This window comes from Trifolium pratense, linkage group LG2 (assembly GCF_020283565.1).
Source record: "Trifolium pratense cultivar HEN17-A07 linkage group LG2, ARS_RC_1.1, whole genome shotgun sequence".
NCBI lineage: Eukaryota > Viridiplantae > Streptophyta > Magnoliopsida > Fabales > Fabaceae > Trifolium > Trifolium pratense.
The window spans coordinates 43,294,500-43,314,561 of record NC_060060.1 but is presented as its reverse complement, the minus strand read 5'-3'; the positions used below and the strand labels follow the sequence as shown (position 1 = coordinate 43,314,561).

Sequence of the window (20,062 nt, the reverse complement as noted above, 5' to 3'; positions counted from 1 at the left end):
GATCACTATGATACAAAACAATTATGCTTTGAAATGTAATAACAATAGGTGGATTGGTTAGTCCTCACACTTTTGATCCGGGATCGGAAGTTGGTGATTAGTGACATCTTATAGGTCGTTGGTTGTTGTTTTCTCTGGTTGTCTGCAAGTTAAAGAGTGTCTTTTTAAAAATGAGATTAGAAGTAGACCTCGTTTAGGTGGTATGGTATTTTCATTGGCGTTCTGCTTATATACGACGCCTTTGTTTTTGTTGTCCTCTTTTACGGGTCTCTGTTCGTCTGGTGCAGTGACCTGGTTATAATATATGTCGTTCAAAAATAAAACTTAGGAGTGTACTAATTAAATTAAGATTTTAAACAATTTTAAAAGATTTTTTTATGATAAAACAATTTTGTAGTATTCAATCAGATTTTTTTATGATAAAACAATTTTTTAGTATTCAATTAAAACTTTAATAAAATTTGAAAAAATCTTAAGGTATTCAATCAGGATAGTTAAGATATTTTTTTCAGGTCATCGATATTTGCTGATATTCAATATAGATTTCTCAGAACTTCTAAAATGTCTCTTACTATTAAAAAATCTACAAATTTTAATGGATTTTTTCTTATAATAGATTTTGTGAGACTTTTTAGTTAAAAATACAAAGAATACATTCATTCAACAATCTCCCAAAAATTCACGAGATTTCATTAGACTTAACTTCTTTTTTTTTTTTTATCATTATGCATATTTCATCAACTATTATCATCATGTAATCATTCCTCTCTCTTCCTCTCTCACCCTCTGCTTTTTTCTATTAAAACTAAAATCCCGGTTTAAAATAATGAATCTAGTTTTTTTTCCCAGCTACAAAAAAAGTTTCAAATCAAGCTCCGAAAACGCAAAAAAGTTCACCATATATGACAACAAACGCAAAATCAAAATTTGGGGATCAATTTAAATCTGGATCAGGGATTCAATTTAGGGAATCCAAATAACTCCTTAAATCTCAAAATAGCTGGACATGCGGTTTTGTCCAGCATTTTCTACTCTTCCTTTATTCACGGTGAACAAGACATTACTGCAATTATCACTTATTCACTTCTATTGTTTTTCAACGGATTTTTCAAATCTCACATGATAATTATTCTCTAAATTTATGATCCGGTAGAAAAAAAATCATTGATCAGGAAAGACATAAAAATATTTCGTGATGAATAATATAGTCAACAATAATTTTGATATGATATACTTTTAAAATTGACGGTGCTTATCAATTATTGCACATAATTTTAATCACAATTGATATACTTGTCATAGTGGTTGAAAATATTGTCTTGCACTGAAGGGTTGTGGGTTCGAATCTTAGTCAAGACAAAATTGTATTGTTTTTTAATAAAAATTGCAAGATAAAATGGAGGGAAAACAAAGAAAACAAATTAGGGTTTAGAGTTTGCTTGTGTATACAAGCTTATAATATAAAAGATATACATCATCTATATTAATCAACGCCACTTTGTTTCCATAAAAACAATCAGAAAGAAAAATATAAACAAAAAAAAAATAGAAACAAAGAAGAAATCCAAAAAAAAGATCAAAACTACGGTGAGCTATATTAAAAATAATAATAAATTAATAATATATAATCAATTTTGTTACTTCTTTATTTTTTTTGGTTTGAAATTCATTTATCTTTCGAAATCTTAAAAATACATAAAGTACTGTGAAATATGTATTAGAAATTTATTAAAATCTTGTGTTAAGAATCCTGATTAAAAAAAAAATTTAAAAAAATCTTTAAAATTCCACAAAATCAATAAAATCTTTAAGATTTTTTTTGCCAAAATAGTATTTTAAAATCTCAATTCAATACACCCTTTTGACCGACCTTTAGATTATTTTGACTCTAGATTATTTTTACTCTCTTCTTTTAAAAAGATGTAATAAGAAACCAAAAACTTGATAATTTCTAGATAAAATTTGTTCTTGTTTGATATGGTGGCGGCCTGTCCTATTTTTCCACGTAGTACGCATGGTTTTAAATTGTGGTCTCATTTGTAATTACGGTCACCATATTGTTGATGTGTTAGGCTCCGCAACCGCATCGCACCACAAATGTGGTGTGATTTTCATTCACGTGTGTGGCCACATTGCATTGTCTGATTTTTATCATGTTCTTTCATATTTTCTCAACAAAACTAAATTTTAGACTAAATTACACTAGGATTTAATTGATATGCACCGACGGTGGAAAATAATTTTACACTGTCAACCAATACCAACCATGTTATCCGCCACATCACCCCACTTCACCCCACTTTCTTGACATGACATGGCAAAATGATGGTTATTTATTGGACGATCGTGTAAAACTATTTTACACCGTCAGTGCATATCAATAAACTCATTACAATATTTCCCCCTAACTTTTACAAACTATCAATTTTGTCACTTTAACTTTCAAAATAGTACATTTTTTTCCAGGGACAAAGACCCTCATAGGCTTGGCAAGGCCATGGCCCGCCCCAAGTTCCAAATTTTTTCATTTTTTATACATATATATAAATACTTTTAGTTTAGGCGTATGTTATATATATTACGCGTTGGATATTTACATCAATTATATGAACTAGACAACCGAAAGAGAAGTTTGCCTCTTTCCTAAATGAAGAATGCGAGTTCGATTCTCTTGCATGCGAGTTCCCTTACAAAAACTAAAGTATTCATTAAATGGATTTTATTTTTTTTAATAAAGTAAGGGTAAAAATGACTTAACTTATCAATCTTTATTATTTATTTATTTTTTGATAATCAATCTTTATTATTTATTAATCTTCATGCAAAACTCTAAAATGACTAATTGTTGGATATGCCTTGAAATCTCGGTAACAAGACGTCAGAAAATAATATTTTTAGGATATTTTGTCTCCTCATGCCGAGGCGTGGGAGCTTGTGCCCAGACGTGCAGAACTGAGATCAATTCTGCCTTCTCACGCCCAGGCGTGGGAGCTCACGCCCAAGCCCACCCTAAAAAATCTAAACCATGTGTATCTTTCGGAGTCGGTATAGCCACCAAATTGAAGTATTCTTGTAGTGACTTCATCACAGTGGTACGAGGAATATGTGTAGTGATATCCCAATCTCCTGTCTCTGTTACTATATCTATCCCTCTATTATATTTATTTGTTGCCCATTTCCTACTTGCCAAACTATGTGAGTCCGGAACTGATCCCCAATACCTGCCAAGACTTTCCAAAAGCAGAGTCGTAGAGTTGTACTGTGTTCATAGATGCTCAAAGACCGTTGTTTCTACTATACTTGTTATAAAGAACTTGGCACCAAAGATCATTTGAACTATTGATCATATTTCAAAGCATTTTCAAAAGAAAAACTTCATTCATTTGATGAGGACTCCTAATACCAAACCCTCCATCAATTTTAGGCAAAGAACACACCACCCAGCCAATCAAACGAGTAAAATTCATGGTCAAAACACTGGGTTTTGAATTAAATTTAGCTAAGAGATATTTACTAGCAATTTTTTGTGCTATTCTTGGTCATGTCTAGATTTTTTTTCTTTCCAATTAAAAATGACCAAGAATAGCATTTTACTAGCAATTTTATATTCTTGGTCATCTAAATTTAATTAAAAGTTTGTGCTATTTACTAGCAATTTTATATTATTTATTTTTTTACAAAAGGATTTTATATATTTTCTTCACTATTATTTTAGAGGATTCAATATAACTCTTAGGACCTCTAGAGAAAAGTGTGTAAAAGAATATATTTCAAAATGTGTTATTTGAATTTAAATCGACAACAGTTCTTCCACCAGCGAATCTTCCTGTAGAACCTAGGGAAAATAGCACCATAAGGATTGAGGAAAGTAGTTTGAAATTGCAAGTGTTACCATTGTCGAATAAGGAATCACCAAAAACATACAATTCAGGTGTAAGACGAAAGGTAAAGATTGGGGAATGGAGACACAAGGTGAAGGGAAAAACATTGAGAAAAAGATAACAAAACTCATTTTTGTCATTCTCATTTGATATTAATTAACATTACTAGAAATAAAATTACTCAGAGAAATCTTGAAAATTGAAATAAGAGAACATGAAGCAGATACTACAAGCAAAAATTTTAACCGGTGATATCTTTCAAGTTTTCTCCTAGATATCATTCGAAAAGACTTTTAGCATTGACCCCACATATTACAATATTTTATTGTTCTTCTACTCTTAGGGAGAAATCTTGAAATAAGACATGAAGCACATACTACAAGCAAAAATGAGAATGACACAATCTTAACCGGTGATATCTTTCATGTTTTCTCCTTGATATCATTCGAAAAGACTTTTGGCATTGACTCCACATATTACAATATTTTATTGTTCTTCTGTTTAATTACTTGATATTAAAAAATTACATTGAATTTTGAGTAATATGAGTCAAGCTAATGGGGCCCACATATTAAATGGGCCGATGAAAAAAGTGTTTACATAGTTTTTATGCGACAACAATAATTTGGTCACAATGAAAAATGTGTTTGTATCTTTTTCACCTTAAAAAAATTCAGTTAAGTCATCTTAGCCACACGAATATTATGTAAACACCTCGTTTCAAACTATCTTTTAATATGTCGTCTCATTTCAAAAGTAGTTCGCTTCATCAAAAAGCAAAGTGACATTATTTTCGTCTAAGGTGAAAAAGATAAAAACACATTTTTCATTGTGACAAAATTGTCGCATGAAAACTATGTACGCAATTTGTTTCATGCTCTCATTTGATATGTGGACCCCATTAGCTTGATTCATTTTGCTCAAAATTCAGTGTAGTTTTTGAATATTATGTCACAGAAGAACAATAAAATATTGTAATATGTAGGGTTCATGCCAAAAATCTTTCCGCTTATTCAGGGAGAATACCTGAAAGAGATCATCACTTAAGAGTATGACATTCTCATTTTTTTAATTGTAGTATGTGCTTCATGTTCTCTTATTTCAAGATTTCTCACTAAGATTTCTCCCGAATGATTCGTTCTAAAGGATACTCATTAACCACATGAGTCCAATGTCGATTTTTTAGACAACTTATATTTGGAACAAAAAAATTGTCGTGTGATTTTGTGAGGACATAAATAAATCTCTTGTTCTCTATAATTTAAATTTTTAAAACATTGTTGTGATACTGATACACAACAATTTTATGCTTGGAGATAAAATAATGTTAGGCGGAACTATTGTTTTCAATATTTTAGCTGACTCTTGTCCGAATTATGGAGTAGTTTAGGTTTTTTTATAGAACCAAAGAGCTCTCATTCTTTCTTTGTTTTTGTTCGTTCACAAAGTATTGTTTTGTCCGTGGAATGCTCCTGATCAATTTTGGTTTCCACTATCAAAGGTTTTGCGCTACAAGAGGACATTTGATCCTAGATCGTTAATATTGGAAGTCTAAAAGTCGGACAGCTCAGATCTTAGTGCAGTTTCAATTTTTTAAAATATAAATATTTTAACTTTAAAATATGAACCATCTGATTGTAATCGGACGGCTGTGATCTATCTGACTGCATGCAGTCACAGTCATTGACTGCACCCAATCCATATCCGTGTTCTAATGCATATCTATTATGGATTTACGCCAAATATCTAGAAAGGAAAAAACATGTTGATTCTAGATGATTTGATGCCTAGATGAGAGGTCATCCATAGTTAATTTTTTTTTTTTTTTTTTGACAGTATCCATAGTTAAATTTTTATATGCGTCTGACTCAGACCAAAGTAAGAACCCTGAGACGCCATCCAAGAGTAAACACTAAAAAGCAGGTCACAAAAATTGACTAATTTTTCATAAAGGTATATGCTACTGAGTAAATATTGACAGCGAATGAGGCTAAAGCCAGTTGAAATTAAAAGTGATGCTAACTTAAATTCATCGTAAAATTTATGTATTTAAACTATATTATTGTCTAAATACATAAAGTTTAAATGAATTTAAAAAGTGAAATATTTATTATGATAAACTCAAATAAGTTCGTCCAAAAGGATCTTTTTATAAGTTAATTTGTTGATATTACATTCATATACCTTGGTTTGAAACTCCTGCAACACCATTCAAGGGCTCCACCAACAAATGCAGATTGAATCATACTCTTAAACTGACTCATTGTTGCATTTAAGACACCCAATAGGGCATGTATACTTTCAAGAAGAATTTCAGAATCCTTCCCATTTATTTGGTTAAAATCTCATTTGACGAAAACATTACATCACATATTTGTATGTTTGGATGAGCGGTGAAAGTGAAAAATCACCGTATCACTGATTTTTTTGAAGCTCTAAAGTGTATCTAATGCCAAAATTGCGGTGGCTCAACATGATTCTGCCATTCTCTAACAGTGAATCCAAACACATAGTTCATGTGTGCTACTTTAAGGATGCTAGTGCAGAAGCAACATTTCGAGATATTCGGTCATGTATTGGCTCCTGTAAGAAGACATAAAGTATCATTTTGACAATGAAATAGTTATAAAAAATTATGAACGAATTACATTAGATAATATAATGTATGGATTACCTCAGTCAATTGCACCTCAAACTTCGATTTTGTTATAGTCTCGTATAAGAAAATGTACCTGTCAAGAAAAATAGTATGATGCTCATTAATATGAATAAAGCCAAAAATTTAGCGCTCAAAAATCAACTAAAATTGATTTCCAGAACATAGATTTATGCAGAGAAGTATAAACGGGACAGACATGTAATGAAAGTAGGACAAAAAAACTATATTGATCACTGTATAACGAAAAATGCTACAAGCAAACAGCAGGTCAGGATTTTTATTCCCGTGACAGAGAACAATATAACTATTTTATTGTATCGCCTTATGCGACAACATGATGTGCCGGAAAAAGATACAGAAGATTTCCTCTTTTCGGACAAAGAAAGCAAAACAGAAAAGAGATTAATGTTCTCAGTTACTTCGTATGTAACTTTTCCTCTTTTCACGGTCCAAAAGGAAAGTTAATTACAAAGAAAACAACACATTCTTCTGAGTCATTTTTCTAATTAAGTTTCAAAGCAAAATATATATCAAGGGTAAAAGGAACCAGGAGCAGTAGACATACCGCCAAGCCAATTCACAAACAAGATCTTCAGGAGCATCAGGAAGGACCTAAATAAAAGCAACCTATGTTATTTGATGCATAATTTAAAGCTACAGGCTGATCCATTAGCAGTAGAAAATGTAAATTACCTCATCTTCATAAGGGTTGCAGTGACTTTTGAACCACAACCTCAAGAACTCCTAAAGAAACATAACATTAATAGAAGGAAAAAACTCTACACTTGATATATTCTCATTCTATGGAGGATTAAATCGCCATTTTGGTACATAAATGTGTGTGGCGGTGTCATTATAATCCTTGAATGTATTGAAATTACAAAAATGTCCCTGAGTGTGCCTTTTGTTAGAAATTAGAAGTTTATGGACTAAACTGACTAATAGAAGATACATTTGAAGATCAAACAAACTAATGAAAGACACATTCGAGAACCAAACTTAACTTATTAAGGAAAGACCACTTCAGGGATGTTTTATAATTTTTTACATTAAAGGACTACATTCAAAGACCAAATTGACAGTTCACTCATCTATGAAGTAAACAAAGATGCTCATAAAACACCTTATCAACATTTTCAGGCTCAAGACCATTTTGAATGTGCTCCAAGTAAGAATTGGCAATCCAATATCTACTTGAATCAGGAGTATGAACCTGGAGTTGGCAACAAAGAAAATTTATCACATTTATTCATTTAATAATATGTGAGAGTGAGTGAATGTGAGAATTCAATATGGTATCAAAGATAGCATTTGACCTCATCAATCAACAGAATTGATCCATCATTTGCCTTCCCAAATTCATACTTGGTATCTACCAATATAAGTCCATGTTCCAAGGCCACTTGCTGCATAGTCAATCAAATGGTAAAGTCAACCATGGAATAATAGCCAAGGGAAATGCATTTAAGAAATTTGTTAGTCAAATAAGCTTATTACCTGTCCATATTCAAATAGCCTTAATGCTTTTTCACTCGCTTCTTCATAATCAGCTTGAGTCATCAGTCCCTTTTCTATAATCTGCAATGGAAATGCAACAGAGAAGTGAAATTTTGGGAGAAAAAATGTTATGAAAGATTATCCATTTTCGGAAATCAGTGATCTTGGTGACATTTTCACATATATAAAATGACATAAAACTGTTAAATTAACTAATATGAGGGAAAACGAAATTGATTATTAAGAACAAGGATCCCTTTACTAGAAAGAGAGAGCAGGAACCTAATAGATAATGCAAGACAATACTAAAAGAGATATGGTTATGTGTTATTTCCTAAATTGTTGTTTTGTAAAAGAACACATTCTCTGTTATGAGACAACGGTCCAGAGATTGTTATAAATAAATTGTTGTTTTGACTAAATGTAAAAGAACACATTCTATGAAGCACGGACACCTCTATGATTAGCCGTGTCGTGGTGTCCGACACTCATACGACACTTGTATGTGTCCAAAAATATCTTTTTTTCTTTACTCCGACACTCCTTGAATTGGCGTCCGACACCAATAAGACACCCGTACAACACATGTTGGACAAGTGTCCCACAAAATTTTTTTTTTTTCCTTTGCTTCTACTCTCCTTAGACACATATTAGACATATTTACAAGAATTAAATATGTATCGAAACAATAATGCTGATCAATGAGGGATTAAAGAGATTACATTTTGATTACAATATTTTTAACTTTTCGATAGTAGATGGATAAATAAATGTCCAATACTATTGTATATTGTTTTAAAACTTTTAAATGAAATAACTTGCTTAACTTAGATGCACATGTATATATTTTGATTCTCAATTTAGATCTTTTATAAATATGTAGTGGTGTCGGTGTCTTATGTTTTTTACATTAGTAGTGTCAACGTGTCTGTGTTGTGTCAGGTGTCCATGTCGGAGTCCGTGCTTCATAGCTATAGATACTGATTTCTATAAGTCTCCTATTGTCTCCTTTTGCATTCAAATCCAACATTTTCTGTCTTTATTAATTTTAATTTCAAATCAAGCTCTACAGCCGTCATAGCACAATAACAAACAGAAAATGACAAAACTAGGTATCGTACCTCATCTGGAGTGACTGGTACATCATGATCTGCAGCCTTGGTAGTTGGAGTGAGTATATTTTTAGCCAACTTTTGATTTTTAACCATCCCTGTCATATGTTACTATCTTATTACACAAGGGTAGAAAAAAAATATTTAAGAATTAGAGAAGAATGGGAAATCTCACCATCTGGTAGAACATTTCCACAGTAGTTACGGATGCCTTTATTGTAGACTGTCCATAAAGATGTATCGGTACTTCCAGTAACAAACCCTCTAGCTGAAAACTAGCAACATATGTCAATAGATGGTGGCTAGAATCCTCATTTTCCACATTTAAAATAATTTAAAATAATTCAAAAAATCTGAAACACTTAATTTCAGATGAAATGATATTATAAAATAAAATGATGCAATAAACTATAGACACTCACTAACAAAAGGTGAGAACAAAATATAACCATAGAAAAAGAATCAGCGTCCATCAAACATTAAACAAGAAAATAATATAACTCTCTATCAGAAAATAACTCACCAACAAACTCAACAGGAAAAACTGAACATTTCTTCGCAATTGTAACATTTTTATCTGGAGCCGACACAACTGCATTAGAAACTATGTGCTTAGTTCTCTCAAACCACCACAAACTTGTTTCATTAAGAACCTGCAACAATCAGATTATTGAATGCAGCATTGCTTAGTAACCATTATTCCACTCCACAAAGCAGAAATAATATTCCACGGAGGATTACATAGAACACCAATTTAAATAGAAGACAGTATAATTGAAGCAAACCAAATTATAGAAAATACAACAATTCAATAATCGTCCCAGAGACTAACTCTCCCATATCAGAAAATAAAGAACAATTTGGAGATAAGTATAGTTTGATACGAATATACATCAATTAAATGTTTTCTTAATCTGTGAGAAAAAACCTTAAACCTTAATCCTACAGTTTCCTATACTATCTAGTTGGTATTCAATGACACAGTCAAGTATGCCAAGAATTTGGATCATCGTCATTAAATAAACAGAACATGAAAGAATCCCAAACCTGGCCTTTGAAGGGAATGGAAGCAAGAACCCTATCGAAGGCACTCTGGCGATCAGTGGTCACTAAAACAAGATAATCCTCGCTATCATAAATATCTCGAACCTGCCAACATTACATTAAGCTACTACTGAATCCCAAATAGATAATAGTCAAAAATTAGTAAATTTAAAAAATGATTGAAATGTTGTATACTTACTTTGCCGCGAGTTTTCGATTTGAGAGCAGGAACTGTAAAATGCAAGTTAGTTTCAGAGAGGCAATTAGAGAGGGAAGTCGTGACGACATCAAGAACTTGGTGTTTCCGAGTGTTGTTGACGAGAGTGTCTCCAAAAGAAGGTTGTGGTTCGCTTTCTTTTCGCATTGTGGAAGCCAGAATCGTTAAGTTTCGGAAGTTGTTTGATCTGAAAGTGATTCTGGTTGTAGACGTAAACGCTAATGGGGAGAGGAAATTGTTGAGTGGAATTTTTGTACGGAGGGTATTGGGAGGGTTTAAGGAAACCATAGAATCGATCATTGTTTCCTGGGAAGAGGTATATGTTGTAATTTATGGTCACCAACACAGCATGAACATGGTCTTTAAACAGCAAGTGTGATCAAACCTGCAAAACAATAGCCAATTTGATGTTTTTCATAACTATTTTATTTTACTATTAACCACATCAAATTAAAAAGTATACATTCATATATATTGTTGTGAAGATTGCTGAAGCAACAATACCAACAACTGCAAGTGTTTTAACATAGGTATAACTGTTTTAATAGAATGTTTCAAGATAAACTATGAATCGTCTTCAATTTACATGCCCACATTATGAGGTAAATGCCCACATGTACTAAAGCAGATATAACATGGGAATAAATCCTACGATAAACAACAGTATCACTTGTGATATTGACAACATAGTCAAAAAAGTCCGAAAGAATTTTTTATAGATAAACTAAGACGTTGGATTTGAAAATCAACATGAATGAGCAAGAGGTTCTGATTGAGTTGAGATCAAACGTCTTCACAGAGAATACATATTATACGAAATCATTGGATGCCATGAACAATATGAATTTCTATGTGCACACAATTGAATCATCAACACCTCGGCTCTGTTTGGATAAACAACTTATTTTGCAGCTTATAGCATAAGCAGTTAAGCACTTATTATATAAAATAAGTTGTTTCTATAACCAGGGCTGGCCCCAACAATTCGGAGGCCTGGCTATGAATATTAAAACTAGACCCTTTAATAAAAAAAAATTTAAAAAATTTAAAACGAATAATACTCTTTTAAATTGCAAGTAACATCAATAACTTATAAAAATAGTTATCTTTAGAACTAACATTTAAAATATTCACATTCTAATAAATAACAACAAAATACCTTCTACAGCAAATGCAAGTATATCAAAATTATCAATAATAATATTATCAATCCAATATGCTCTATACCAATAGATTAAAAAAACCAGATTCTTCTAGTTTTTAACAGTGCAAGAAATTAAGAACCATAAATTTGCAGGATGAAGGTTTAAAATGAAAGCCATAGCAACTAACTATATTTAACAAAAGTCCCATCATTCTAACTCTAACAAAAAAATCAATAAAACTATATCTATCTATCTATCTATATAATTGAACTAAAAGTTTAGAATAAAATTTCCTATCCAGGAATTAGCCTCATTGAGGCATTTTAACAAACACCTTATGAGTTCCCCTATTAAACAATTGAAATTAGTGAAACAAAGAATTCAAACAAACAAATATGATATCTCCGATCATCTTTAGTCAGTGCTCTGCTATGTTAAGCTCCCAATTCTAAGCTCATTTAGATTGTCGTGATTTTACTTGAACATGCAAAAAGTGGGTTACGAGGAGAATTAGATAGCAAAAAAATATTTGATGTTTGTAGTAACCGGAATAGCCTTACCTCACAACGCCGTCAATTAATCGAGTTAGGAGGCGCGGTGCGGTGGTGGCGTTGGGTGAAGAGTTGGCCGGTGGTGGCACTGTGGCAGTGTGTCGACGTTGGTTTGGAACGTGACTACTACAGTTTTTTTAGAGCAAATTAGAATGTTATGTTTTTTTTGACAGATTTTAGCATTTTTTATTTTACTCTTTGATTTTTTTATTTTACTAAAAATAAATGATATTAATTCATTCAAATTGATAGAGTGGATCTAGAGCTGTCAAAACGGGCTAGCCCGAAATGGGTCGGCCCGCCAAGCCCAATTTTTTCCCGAGCTCGGACCTTGAAAATTCTAGCTCAAATTATTTTCGGGCTTTTAGCCCGGTCCAATAAAGCCCGATTAAAAATAAATATAAATAATTTGTTTCAGATGATTTGAACTTAGTTTGTTATATAAATTATAAAACACCGTCCTCTACTTGAGTAGCGGGTGAGTAAAAATAGGGCACCCAAAAAACTCGTAGATAACGGATGAGTAAAAATATGACGCGCGAGAAACTCGTACGTAGCGGATGAATAAAAATAGGGCGCGCGAGAAACTAGTACGTAGCGGATGGGTAACAATATGACCCGTGAGAAACTCGTAAGTAGCGGATGCGTCAAAATTGGGTGCGAGAAACTCGTAGTTAGCAGATGAGTAAAAATAAAACGCGCGAAAAACTCGTAGATAGCGGATAAGTAAAAATATGACACGTGAGAAACTCGTAAGTAGCGGGTGCGTCAAAATTGGGCGCGAGAAACTCGTAGGTAGAGGATGAGTAAAAATAAGGCGCGCGAGAATTATATATATATATATATATATATATATATATATATATATATATATATATATATATATGAGTCAGGATCCGTTGACACCAACTAGTTTGACACCAAATGTTACACCTCTCAATAACGTTTTAACCGATATAAATTTTATAAAATCCACCGTTGGATTGAAAGTTTACATCATATAGATCATTTGTGTAAAATTTCAGACAAATCCAAAATCATTTGATATGCTATTGAGACACATAAAGATTAACGGCATTTAAAAAAATACAAAAACCGTTAATTTTGATGTATCTCAATAACATATCAAATGATTTTGGATTTATTTGAAATTTTACACAAATGATCTATATGATGTAAACTTTCAATCCAACGGTGGATTTTATAAAATTTATATCGGTTAAAACGTTATTGAGAGGTGTAATATTTGGTGTCAAACTAGTTGGTGTCAACGGATCCTGACTCTATATATATATATATATATATATATATATATATATATATATATATATGGGGGCTGCTAACTTAGACCCAGTTGGGTCTAAGTTAGCAAGGTGCACCTTTTCAGTTGGACCAAAATACCCATTCTTTTTAATTAATTAACCAAATTACCATCAATGGACGCGGATCCAGTGTGGCGCGCGTACCGCAGGACCATGGTTACAGGCCGTTGATTTCCATCAGACAGCCAAGATCTGATCTCATCAAGACTGTCTGATCAATCAGACAGCCCAGATCATCCGAATCCATCAGATTCCAGCGCGTGCACCACACTGGATTACACCCTGGAGAGAGAAGAATCTACTTTTTAAAAGCAGGACACGTGTCGCTTTCTGATTGGCTGGGCGTGATTTTTTTCCATTTAATACTTTGAACTCAATTATTTCGTTGTAAATTAATTTTTTATTTTTTATTTTTATACCAAAATTCATAATTTTTTTTTCTCTACAAATAGAGACTTGGTTCGTTTGATTTGGACACAGAAAAAAAAACCCAATTTTTCACTACCTTAATCTCATTTTTCACTACCTTACATCAACTCACTGAAACCATTCTACCAGGAAAATGGTTTCAGAGTACAAATCTCTGAAACCATTCTACCAGCTAAATGGTTTCAGAAGCAAATAACTAAGAATCAACTTACTGAAACCATTCTACCAGCAAAATGGTTTCAGAAGCAAACACAATTAATAAATTACTCACTGAAACCATTTTACCAGTAAAATAGTTTCAGAGTACAACTATGTGCAACCATTCTACAAGCTAAATGGTTTCAGAAGCAAATAACTAATAATCAACTTACTGAAACCATTCTACCAGCAAAATGGTTTCAGATTACAACTCTGTGAAACCATTGTACCAGATAAATGGTTTCAGAAGCAAACACAGTTAATAAATTACTCATTGAAACCATTCTACCAGTAAAATGGTTTCAGAATACAACTATGTGCAACAATTCTACCAGTAAAATGGTTTCAGAAGCAAACATTAGTTTTTAATTACCGTTTTATCTCATTTAATTAACTAAAAATAGTTTCAGCTCTCCAAAAATTTCATAAAATATACCAAAAGTTCCAGAATATTATCTATTATTTTCCTGGTATAATGGTTTCAGTGAGTTGGTTGAGTGGTGCGTGTTAAATTACAACACACAAGTAACGTATTTAGTAGACAAAAAATGAGATTAAGGTAGTGAAAAATTGCATTTTTTTTCGGTGTCCAAATCAAACGAACCAAGTCTCTATTTGTAGAAAAAAAAAAATTATGAATTTTGGTATAAAAAAAAATAATAAAAAATTAATTTACAACGAAATAATTGAGTTCAAAGTATTAAATGAACAAAAATCACGTCCAGCCAACCATTGTGTGACACGTGTCCTACTTTTAAAAAGCAAATTTTTCTCTCTCCAGTGTGTAATCTAGTGTGGCGCACGCGCTGGAATCTGATGGATCAGGATGATCTGGGCTGTCTGATTGATCAGACAGTCTTGATGAGATCAGATCTTGGCTGTCTGATGGAAATCAACGGTCTGTAACCATGGTCCTTCGGTACGCGCGCGACACTGGATCCGCGTCTATTAATGGGTATTTTGGTTAATTAATTAAAAAGAATGGGTATTTTGGTCCAATTGAAAAGGTGCACCTTGCTAACTTAGACCTAACTAGGGTCTAAGTTAGAAAACCCCTATATATATATATATATATATATATAAGTAGCAGATAAGTTAAAATAGGACGCGCGAGAATTATTAATCCTATTTATAATGTTGAGTTTGAGCACTAGAAGTAAAAAAAAAACAAAAATTAAAAATAAATCGGGCCGGCGCGAAAGCTCGACAACCAGTACCGGGCTGGGCTCGGGCACTAATTTTGGTAGCCCGTTTTTTATCCGGACTTTTTAGCCCGGCCCGACGAAGCCCGAAGCCCAACTGGCCCGACGAAGGCCGAAGCACTAATTAACTGTATGTTTTATTTCTATTTTGGGTATGCTTAAAAAGTGCACCGTTTAACATGACCCTTATTATAATTAGGAAAATGCTAAATAGTGCTTCCGGGGCGGGGGCACTGGTTAAGCATGTTAAAATAGAAATTCTTTCTTGAAATGCATGCATTCAATGCCTCAAAAGTACGAAAAGTTGTCTTTTCAATATAAATTTTATTTTTTATTTCCATTTTAGGTATGCTTAACAAGTGCCCCTAGAGCACTGTTTAGCATAACCAAAATTGCTAACCAGTGCCCGGGGGCAGTGCCCGTGAGCACTGTTTAGCATTTTCCTAATTATAATAAGGGTCATGTTAAACAGTGCACCTGGTCCACTTTTTAAGCATACCCAAAATAGAAATAAAACATAAAGTTAATACTAACCTTTTTAGGTATGCTTAACAAGTATCCCTGGGATACTGTTTAGCATGACCTTATAATTATAATATATAAAGATTATGTAATGTTGAACTTGATAAAAATTGGTCTCCATTCAAATCCAAATAATTAATTTTTTTTTTATAAGCCCAAATAATTAAAACTTAAAACAAAAGGGTGATGACTTGTTGTAAACAAGTTCTTATAATGTTTTATTTCAACTAGTCAATTTCAAAATGTCCATGAGTAGATTAGAAGTGCTAGCAACAATCATCAACACATTCTTTATTAACCCACTTTTTTATTAGATGAAATTCATTTAGGTCCCACTATTTAGAAACGGATTCTACATAACATAATAAAATATACATAAAGTTTACCAAAAAGAGAGCGTTGAAAGGTAAATCTTAGAGCAATTACTGCTGAAATTTTTTGGTAGATGTAGAATAGGCCATGGATTTCATGGAATTGGATGAATTACAACTTTTCCAAGGGCTCTTGAGGTTTCTAAGTAGGAAAATGCTTCAATGACCTCAGAAAATGGTAGTGGACTTTTGGGATCAAGAATTGGCTTCAATTGACCACTTTCAAAGTAGGGTCCTAACTTCTCTAAAATAGAGCCCTTAGAAGTGAGCACAAAAAATATAGCTGGTGGAAATCCAGGAGGTACTATTGACACAACTTTGCCACCTTCTTTAATTACCTTCACAGCCCTATCAGCTTCCCCTGCATCACAGTTACATAGTATACATTTTATATCAAACAATCTTTAAGAAAATTATTGATTAATATTTCAAAATATTGCTATTTTGGAGTACTAAGGTGATATAGTACTGTCTCTATCAGTATAACTCAATTGATAAAGACATTACATGTAATATACAAGATTAGAGTTCGAATCCTAGTACTCTCACTTATTTACCTTAAAAGGTGAAATTCTAACTACTATAAGCTGCTTAACCAGAAATAAAAAAGTTGATATAGTCCTAAAATATCAAAAGACCAAAATAAGTATTTAATATATGCAAATCAAGATTTAAAGGTCTTACCTACTAGATCATACACTGCATCAAACTTTTCTGGGAGATCTTCAAAGTTCTCCTTGGTATAATCTATAGGCAAGTCAACTCCCAACTTCCTCAAAAATTCAATTTTTCCAGTGCTGGCTGTTGCTGCTATCTTAGATGCACCAAAAACATGCTTGGCAAGCTGCACTCAAACATTTTGATTAATTAGGCAAGCATTGTAATCATTAATTTGTCTCAACAGGCAAAATTTAAATCACTGGAGATAATTGTAATATTATCATCGGCGTCACTTTTTTTTTTGTTTTACAATGAGCTGGGGATCGAATCCAGGACCTATAGCATACTACCCAAACTCCACACCACTGGACCAAACCTAGTGGCTTTCATCGGCATCACTTTAATTAATTATAATTTCCCCATCCTAACTTTCTATTAAAGAATTTCAAATTAATAACATAACTATAACTAAGAGTACACACCTGAATAACATAGCTACCAACTCCACCAGCACCTCCCAAAACAAGAATAGACTTCCCAGCAGAAAGCTCAACTCTTTCAAGTCCTTCATAAGCTGTTTCCATAGCTAAAGGAATACTAGCAGCTTCAATAAAGCTTAAATTCTTTGGCTTATGAGCCAATAACCTCTCCTCAGCAATAGTATACTCTGACAAAGTTCCAAGAATCTTTAGGTTTGAAAGTCCTACTTCATTGATGTCACCATATATTTCATCTCCAACATTAAATTTCTCCACTTTACTTCCCACTTTGATTACTATGCCAGCAACATCATAGCCTGGTACAATCTTCTCATGCAACAAATAAATATAACCAATCAATTCTCAATTAAAAATAAAACCAATCAATATTTTTAATCTTCTCATACATCATAGCCTTTTATAAATATAACCAATCAATTCTAAATTAAATTAAACTTTCACAAATTCCCTTAAAATTTTAATTATGAGGAGAAATTAACATACAGGTAGATGAGGATCATTGTCCTTGAACATGCCGTGCATCCTCTTGTAATCAACAGGATTAAGGGAAGCAGCAATAACCTTAATGAGAACTTGATCATCTTTCAGTTGTGGTGGTATGGACCAATTAGGATGTAACTTGAGAACATCTGATGGTTTTCCATGTTCAGAATAGAACCAAGCTTTTGTATGAGTTGGAATAGTAATAGTTTGATCAGTGTTTGAAGCTTCTGTTGTTGCCATATTGATGAGTTATTTGGAAGAGTGAAAAGGAAAAAGAGTGGTTATGGAGATGGAATCATGAGTGTTACAATTTTATAGACTTTGATTTCAAGGCTAATTACTAATCGTGTGCAATGACATCAAATTTCAAAATTTTGGCCTCAAAATTGAGAAATGTTATTACTACTGAATTATTAGTTTTAATTTTATTTTTTTTGTGTTACTATACTTTAGGTATAAACTTTTTATTGAATTTTCTTTATATGCATAAATTAGAGATTAAACTCATGACTATTTATTTATTATTTAAGGATTTTAGATCCTTACAACTTGAACTGGTCTATTGTTGTTTTAGAAGTATTTTGTTTTAAAAAATCATTAGAGGTATATACTTCAGTATAATAAAATTAAGGGTAAATGATCATTTACCCCCTGCAAAATAAGCAAATTTTCGTTTACCCCCCTATGCAGATTTTTTTTCTGTTTACCCCCCTGCAAAAAATAGATTCACTCATTTTGCCCCCCGTTTGTACAGCAGGACATGTGAATGTACAAATCTGCTGACATGGCTTGTACACGTGGAAAAAATAATTAATATTTATTTTTTAAATTCCACGTCAGATAATATTTTTTTTTTTTAAAAAAAATCCTACAAAATAAAAAAACGGATTTTCTTTTTTTTTTTCCCAAAAATATCCTACAAATAATTTTTTTTTCCTACAAAATTTTTAAAAATATTTCCTGCAAAAAAAAAAAAAAAATTTCCTACAAAGAATTTAAAAAAAATTTCAACAAAAAAAAATGAATTTTCTTATTTTGCTCCCAAAATAAATATTTACTCCAAAATAAAGTTTATTTCCAAAATAAAAATTTTAAAGATTTATTTTCAAATCTTTTTGAATTAAAAAAAAACATGATCTTTATTTTTTAAAAACAAAACATTATTTTTTTGTTAATCTCTTTGAATTAAAAAAAATAGAAAAAGAAGTTTTATTCGTGTTTTCCTCTTATACCAAAATCATTTGCCCTAGAACTAGAAAAATAGAAGGAAGCAGAAGACAATAACGAAGTAGAAGACGATTCCGGTGATTGAAGAAGAATAAGATGAATATGATCACGACGGTGGAAGCAAACAGGCGAAAATTCTATTTTTTTTAAATCAAAAAGATTTGAAAATAAATTTTAAAAATCTTTATTTTGAAAATAAATTTTAAAAATCTTTATTTTGAAAATAAACTTTATTTGGGAGAAAAATATGAAAATTCGTTTTTTTATTTTAGGAAAAAAATAATAATTTTGTACGAAAAAAACTATTTGTAGGAATTTTTTAAAATTTTGTAGGGAAAAAATTTTTATTTGTAGGATTTTCTTTTAATTTTGGAAAAAAAAATTCTTTTTATTAATTTTGTAGGAAAAATAATTATTAATTTTTTTTTGAAAAAAATATTATCTGACGTGGAATTTAAAAATAAATATAAATATTTTTTTCCACGTGTACAAGCCACGTCAGCAAATTTGCACAATCACATGTCCTGCTGTACACACAGGGGGCAAAATGAGTGAATCTATTTTTTGCAGGGGGTAAACAGAAAAAAAATCTGCATAGGGGGGTAAACGAAAATTTGCTTATTTTGCGGGGGGGTAAATGACCATTTACCCTAAAATTAATTATCTATATAAGTATTACCTCAATGCTTGTACATTTTCTCTTGGGCTTTAAGAAAATCTTGTCAGAATTGAACATGCACCATGAATGTTCAGTTTTTGCCAAAAAAAGTTTAACGCTGAAAGATATACCAGTACATGATATTTTAAAATTACACATAAATTTTAAGAGGATATAACTTACGTGCATTGTTTTAAATGTAGTTTTTGTTATTCTTCTTACAAAGTAGTTTTTAAAATTAAAAACTAAGAAGAAGGATATAATCTTTACCCACTCCACTATGCCATTTTTTATGTTGCATTATTATTATCCCACACTACTATTCAATTAAATTAGTATTATATTCATTGTTTTTTCTAATTTACTTGTGATAATTTGAAGATA

The 20,062-nt window shown here is 31.8% G+C and overlaps 2 protein-coding genes across 3 annotated transcripts; both read right to left on the bottom strand.

The window, feature by feature from the left end:
* Nucleotides 1-5,967: 5,967 nt before the first annotated feature.
* Nucleotides 5,968-12,287, bottom strand: LOC123907777 (phosphoribosylaminoimidazole-succinocarboxamide synthase, chloroplastic-like). 2 transcript variants are annotated; one of them, XM_045958151.1, is made up of 14 exons: nt 12,175-12,276; nt 12,116-12,122; nt 10,393-10,795; nt 10,197-10,298; nt 9,673-9,802; nt 9,325-9,417; nt 9,159-9,247; nt 8,038-8,118; nt 7,857-7,946; nt 7,664-7,753; nt 7,234-7,284; nt 7,106-7,152; nt 6,556-6,613; nt 5,968-6,464 (listed from the first exon to the last, which is right to left on the bottom strand). In XM_045958151.1, the coding sequence occupies exons 3-14, from the start codon at nt 10,708-10,710 to the stop codon at nt 6,405-6,407; spliced, it is 1,209 nt and encodes a 402-aa protein (XP_045814107.1). In that variant the 5' UTR covers nt 10,711-10,795; nt 12,116-12,122; nt 12,175-12,276; the 3' UTR covers nt 5,968-6,404. The 2 variants fall into 2 exon arrangements, with proteins under 2 accessions (XP_045814107.1, XP_045814106.1); XM_045958150.1 differs by having other exon boundaries at nt 12,116-12,287.
* A 3,786-nt stretch (nt 12,288-16,073) lies between these two features.
* LOC123907775 (2-methylene-furan-3-one reductase-like) lies at nt 16,074-18,304 on the bottom strand. The gene is made up of 4 exons (XM_045958149.1): nt 17,794-18,304; nt 17,293-17,616; nt 16,835-16,994; nt 16,074-16,511 (listed from the first exon to the last, which is right to left on the bottom strand). Exons 1-4 carry the CDS (start codon nt 18,031-18,033, stop codon nt 16,246-16,248), a joined length of 990 nt encoding a protein of 329 aa, XP_045814105.1. The 5' UTR covers nt 18,034-18,304; the 3' UTR covers nt 16,074-16,245.
* Nucleotides 18,305-20,062: the final 1,758 nt, after the last annotated feature.